At 36.0% G+C, this 6637-nt stretch overlaps 1 protein-coding gene across 1 annotated transcript in view; it reads left to right on the top strand.

The window, feature by feature from the left end:
* actn3b (actinin alpha 3b) overlaps nucleotides 1-6637 on the top strand; it is a 46942-nt gene that overhangs the window by 26562 nt on the left and 13743 nt on the right. Inside the window, exons 7-12 of the mRNA XM_082162340.1 lie at nucleotides 276-363; nucleotides 1607-1685; nucleotides 2695-2776; nucleotides 4170-4255; nucleotides 4547-4639; nucleotides 5988-6218. Of these exons, the coding sequence (XP_082018466.1) occupies nucleotides 276-363; nucleotides 1607-1685; nucleotides 2695-2776; nucleotides 4170-4255; nucleotides 4547-4639; nucleotides 5988-6218 (659 nt within the window). The remainder of the gene's footprint in view (nucleotides 1-275; nucleotides 364-1606; nucleotides 1686-2694; nucleotides 2777-4169; nucleotides 4256-4546; nucleotides 4640-5987; nucleotides 6219-6637) is intronic.

Genomic DNA, 6637 nt, shown 5'->3' with positions numbered 1-6637 from the left:
CACACACACACACACACACACACACACACACACACACACACACACATCCACACATCAGGACAAGGACAATCACGAATCGACTTGACAGCTCATGTTACTGATTCAACACTCATTATCACTTCAGATGAGTTCTGCATAATAAGCAAATGGTTTTCTGTTGTGTGTGTGTGTGTGTGTGTGTGTGTGTGTGTGTGTGTGTGTGTGTGTGTGTGTGTGTGTGTGTGTGTGTGTGTGTGTGTGTGTGTGTGTGTGTGTGTGTGTGTGTGACTCCACAGAGACATCTGCTAAAGAGGGTCTTCTGCTGTGGTGTCAGAGAAAGACCGCCCCCTACAGGAACGTCAACGTACAGAACTTCCACATCAGGTGACAGTGACTGAACACACACACACACACACACACACACACACACACACACACACACACACACACACACACACACACACACACACAGGAGTCTAATCTCTGAACGTCACTTTCTGCTGTCTTTGCTCTATCGGATACGATTTATTAATATCTATTAATTAGAAAATCATAAAAAATCTACACAGAGGTTAATAGGCTTGAACTCCAAATTATCAGATTTCTGTTTTTATTATTTATTAACAACAATTGCAAAACATTTTTACAATTTAAAAAAGTATTTAAATTAAATTAGCAATGACATAAAAACCCATCATAAGTAATATCACATTTAGCTTCATTGTTTGAGTGTTATTTTACTATCATAGAGAGAGCTATACTATTAGAGTTTTTATCAATATTTTGAATCAGTTGTATTTCATTTTTTTCTGGTTTAATTTTAATTGTAGTTAGTTTTAGTAAAAAAAATTTTTTTTGATTTTTTTTTACAAATTTAGAAGTTTTTGTCTGTATGGATTTTTTTTTTTTTTTGTACATCAAGTTAAACTAAATGAAAATAATAAATGTTGCCTTGGCAGCTTCAGTACCTGAAATAGAATATGTTTAACTTTTTGTATATTTTATTTCAGTTAACGCTCATTTTATTTGAAGTAACAAAAATATTTGTAATGCTTTTGGTTTTAGTTAACTATAATAACCCTGCATTGTTTTGTTATTCGAATCACATTTATTTATTTTTATTTATTTTTCACGTCAAAGCTCATGATAAGCATTCGTTTTCATGCTAAATAAACACTTAAATGACTACATTAAAAAAATTAAAATAAAACACTTACTTTATGGCAACATTTTACAATAAGGTCCCGTTAGTTAACATTAGTTAATGCACTGAGCAATTAATTTAGTCACAGTATTTATTATTCTTTGTTAACGTTACTTAACAGATACAACTTTTGATTTGAACAATATTTTAGTAAATATTGAAATAAACATTGAGATTAATAAATGCTTTAAAGGTATTTTTCATTATTAGTTCATGTTAACTACTGTACTTAACTAAGGTTAACAGAAGGAAACTTACTGTAAAGTTTAGTGTTTTATGTATTGTTGAGGTTCTCTCAGTAGAACATCAGTATTTCTGTATGTATTGTTGAGGTTCTCTCAGTAGAACATCAGTATTTCTGTATGTATTGTTGAGGTTCTCTCAGTAGGCTATAGTTTGCTCATGTGTTTTGCTGTTTCTCAGCTGGAAGGACGGCCTCGCTCTGTGCGCTCTCATCCACAGACACAGACCAGACCTCATCGACTACTCTAAACTCAGAAAGGTGACAGTCACTCGCACTTTATTGATCAGTTTGCCTTTAAATGTTTCACATTTATTCTCTGTGGGGAGTTTTAAGCCATTTCAGCACACAGTATTTATATTTCCACTGTCTACACTCAAAAGGTTTATCCTACAGATGCACCTGAGACGGACAGTTTTTGCTCCCAATATACAATCCGCACCTGGTTTTTAGTTTTGTTTTGGCCGATCTTTATTCCGAACTTCTCAAAATATATGAAAATATTACGAAGTCTGTAATCATGAGGTTGATCAAGGAAACGTTATATTGCTGCAGGTCCATAAGCGTCACCTGTCAGAGAGTGAATTTACATCATTCAGTGCGTTTGCTGTTCTTGTTTTGTGCAGGTGTGTCTGATACCAAATGGTTACAGGTCAGTTTGGAGCAAAATAGATAGAGCAAATAAGCAAATAAACTCTGTTATAGAGCAAATAAAGAAAATCGTGAAAATAAAAATAAAAAAAATAATTCGGCAGCCAGTATCGGCAAATTGCTTGTAAAAATAAATAAATCAGCAACTGCTATCGGAATCGGCCAAATTGCGTGTAAAAAAATTAATAAAATCTGAATCGCCAATGAAAAATCATGATCGGTGCATCCCTATACTTGAGTCCAAAGTGCCAGATCTGCTCAAATGTTTGATTTAAAAAATCTAAAATTATTAATTATAAAAAGGATAGTTCTGACACTAAAATCTGGTTGAATGAGCCACACTGGAGTCTTTCTGCTGCTAAAAGTCGACGGTTGTTCTACAGTCCATTTTGCTTGAATGGCTTAAAATAAAAAACTGTTGGAGAAAAAAATCATACAAGCCAAATATACGGCCCACAAATAGGGTTAAAAATAAGGCCTGAAACAAAACAAAAAAATGTGCCTTTAAAAATTCATGGAGCAAATAAATGCACCATATTCATGTAAAGTGCAATAGAGTAGAATCATGGCATGAGTTTTCACGGGGTCAGTGTGTGTGATTTTTGTGTTTCCTCTGAAGGACGACCCTATTGGAAACCTGAACACTGCGTTTGAGGTGGCAGAGAAATACCTGGACATCCCGAAGATGCTCGACGCTGAAGGTGAGTGAAAGCGGGCCTCAAATGATACCCCTAAACTAAAATTGTGCCTTATCTTAATGGTATAACAAAAATGATTGTTATAAGATGTCTTAAATTTGGGGACCGAAAAACAAGAATCATGATATGATCTAATGTGATTATTAAACTTCAAAAGGTGATGCTGTTGCATGTTTTACAGGCTCGCAGTTTCAGAGCAGTGATAAATATCACACATTTATGACAAATTATTGCTTATTTTCTATAGATTATGACTGTTAACTTCATGGTTTTTATATTGTAACATCCTTAGCTGATTGTAAGAGTGTATATTTCATCCCCCTCATGCAGTAAAAGCATAGACATTTCAAAATAAAAGTCCCGGGCTTGTTTATCGAGTATCCTGCATTATTAAGCACAAAATCTTATTTTGTTTGTTTGTTTGTTTATTATTGGTATTTTGATTACACAAACCGTATCTGGCATTTAATTCAGAGCAAACTCTTGAGGCTTTTCTCTTGGCCACCCCAAAACAATTATTTAACACGTTCATTATATAGATTTGACTAGTATTGCCACAATAATCAGTTTATTGCACTTGTTTAAATACATTATTAGCATGTCAGAAAATCCAATATTGATCGTTTACCTCTAATTCCTATGTATTGGTAAATAAACCTTTTTCAATACAAATATTGAATAAAACATGTCTTGAGTAATTTAAACTTGCAGAGACCCTGTTTTGCGATTAAATGTGTGCCCGGCCTGTTTAATTAAGTTAAAAAAATCTGAGATATAATACATTTATTTTGAGATTGCATGATTCTGGGCATTCAGTATTCATTTTTATTTGTGCAGGTCTTAAAACATCTGAAATTTGGTTTTAAAACCAATTAACCTTCATACATTATTAGGAGGAGGAGATGCATGTGACACACAAAATTAACTCCCGCCTTTCATTTAAAAGAGCCAGTCATCTTTTTGATAAGACTATTTACTCCAAGTATATTTACAGTAGCTGGATCAGCCAGAAAAACCCAACTTTTTAGTATAATTTGAGCTTAACCTGTTAGCTTTTTCTCAGTGGATGCGTAAGAGGGATCATATTTCATATTAAAGGCATGAGCTTTCTAATGATCAATAGTTTGTCAAGATTAAAGTTTATTTATGGAGAATATACTGTGTATATATATATATATATATATATATATATATATATATATATATATATATATATATACCACCGGTGTTCTACCACACGTTAGCAGGTTAAAATAAGTAGAAATGTATGATACCAAGGTTGTGGGGTTTTATTGCTGGTTTGAAATGTTATTAAAATGTAATCTTGACAAACCAAATTCCCCGAGATGACCGCAGACTTCAACTCAACTTGATTCTCTCTTACTTTTGTCCTCAGACATTGTTAACACCCCTAAACCTGATGAGAAAGCCATCATGACCTACGTGTCCTGCTTTTACCATGCTTTCGCCGGTGCCGAACAGGTAAAAAGTCGCCACAAATCAGATTTCATTTGAATTCAATTTCTCAAACTAAAAAGGCTATCCTCATTACAGTGTAAGATGTACAAACTGGGATCAGTTCGTGTAAATGACTGAAGGAAAATGATTTCAGTAATGCATTGAGCTTCAAGACGCACTCCAGCGTAACGCAGAGTAAATGAACGTGTGAATTAAAGTAAATGAAGTGAGGAGACTTGGATACAGGCGCATTAACTCCACACTGAATTGGTTATGTCACTAAATGAGCTGCTGGTTTTCTCCGTCTCTCGTCAGGCCGAGACGGCTGCTAACAGAATCTGCAAGGTTCTGGCTGTGAACCAGGAGAACGAGAGGCTGATGGAGGAGTATGAGAAACTGGCCAGTGAGGTGAGGAGATCTGCCTGTGTTTCACAAACCTGTGATTCCAATAGAGTGTTCCAAACGTTCCAAAATTCCAAAGTGGAGTTAGAATAGTTTGTAAGTGTGTGATAATAAACTGTAAAAGTGAGTAGATGAGTTTTACTGGTCAGCTTGATGATGTTTAATGTTCCCGAAAAGTTCTGTAGTCCCATTTAGCCACTTGATGACAGCCTTTTTCAAGACATTGTAAAGGAGTAAACAAAAAAAAAAGTAGGGCATTACTGATGTATTTTATGTCGTATAATGAAAATGTCTTGAGCTTGTGTTCACCGCAGACCTTATTTCAGGCATTAAACCAAAAACCCAGTAAGACAAGACAACTGGAAGTGCAAAAATGCTAAGGGTTTTAAGACTCATACTCAGACAAAATTCATATTACACACAAATATTGGTTGAAATAGTACCTTTTTATAAGTGTAACTCTTTTATATCAGTACTATTCAATAAGAAACGCATCTTAAACCAGCCTAACCAGTCAGCAAGCTGGTTTCCACAGGTCACGCTGGTGTGGATTGATGGTTTTGGAGACTAGCCGGCTAGTCTAAAAGCCGGATAGTTTAAACTTAAGTTTTCAGCCAGGGTAGTAAGTAAAACACGGGTTTTGGGGTTTTTCTGATTGTTTAACTGGTGCTAGCAATTCTAAACTGCTGTAGCCTTGAAACAAATGCAAAATGCATAAATGTACACGAAAAATATATCAAATGACACTTCCCTTAAATTTGCCAGCCATTTTGGATGAAAACTTTTGGTGTTTTAGTGCAAATGATACACACAGTACAGCCTCAAATTTAGCAAAAAACCCGTAATCTCATAAAGCAACATTATTATGGTATTTTGCTGATAAAAAAAAAAGAGATGTGAGGAAAAACTACATTTCAGTGCTTTTGGATTCGCTCGTAAAGGTTTGGGCCGGGGTTCCCCTGAAAAACTCTGCATTCGCTTGCAAATCTTTTGCGTTCGAATGTTTTGTGTACGAATGCAAAGTTTGTCTGCGTAAAATTTCTCTTCCAATCTATATGTCTATATATCACTACAATATGTCCACTTAGGGGCTCCATAGATTTATTTTACAGCCTCTAATTGATGCTGTTTTGAATAAGAAAAAAAAAAATAGTAAATGAAAATCAGCATTGAGAATAAATATAATTTCAACAAAAAAAAGTACTTTGTTCTCTTAAGAAAGCATATTCATGCTGATCACTGTTTCGCGTCAGGAGCCGTTTAGGTGGCATCTCACTAGGGTTAGGAAAAAACCTAATCTTGTTCCTTCTAAACCTTGTCTCATGCCCATCATTCTCCGTCTAAACCTCTGTAGTTGTTGGAGTGGATCCGTCGCACCATCCCGTGGCTGGAGAACCGTGTGGCGGAGCAGACCATGCGAGCCATGCAGCAGAAGCTGGAGGATTTCCGGGACTACAGGCGCGTCCACAAGCCTCCACGCGTTCAGGAGAAATGCCAGCTGGAGATCAACTTCAACACCCTGCAGACGAAGCTCCGCTTGAGCAACCGCCCGGCCTTCATGCCCTCCGAGGGGAAGATGGTGTCGGTAAGTCATGAAACCCATCGCAAAACTTAGGTTTCATCTTCAGGCCCCAATTCTGACCCTTTTGAAAAGCATCTTCTGTATGCTGCTCCTAAGCATTGGTTGAAAACTGCTAGCAGCTTGACTTTATGAACAGCCACTCCCACTCCTTAGAAATCAGCCAATCAAACACTGTAAAAAGTGATCAGTTGACTTAAAGGTATAGCGGAGGATCTTTCCAAATTTTAGATAAGACCCGCCCTCTCCACTTTTTGAAAAGTTTGGTTGATTCACCAGAATGATTGACAATTAGGAGGACCAATAGTATAGGTTACCCACCAGGAAGTAAAACATCCTCCGCTATACCTTTAACTTTAAAAAAAATTAGGAAACCCATTGCCTTAAAATGATTACGTAAATAAACTTCATGCTTAATCGAAAAA

This window comes from Leuciscus leuciscus (genome assembly GCF_965113295.1).
Source record: "Leuciscus leuciscus genome assembly, chromosome: 2".
Classification (NCBI taxonomy): domain Eukaryota; kingdom Metazoa; phylum Chordata; class Actinopteri; order Cypriniformes; family Leuciscidae; genus Leuciscus; species Leuciscus leuciscus.
This window is presented reverse-complemented; position numbering and strand designations above follow the sequence as displayed.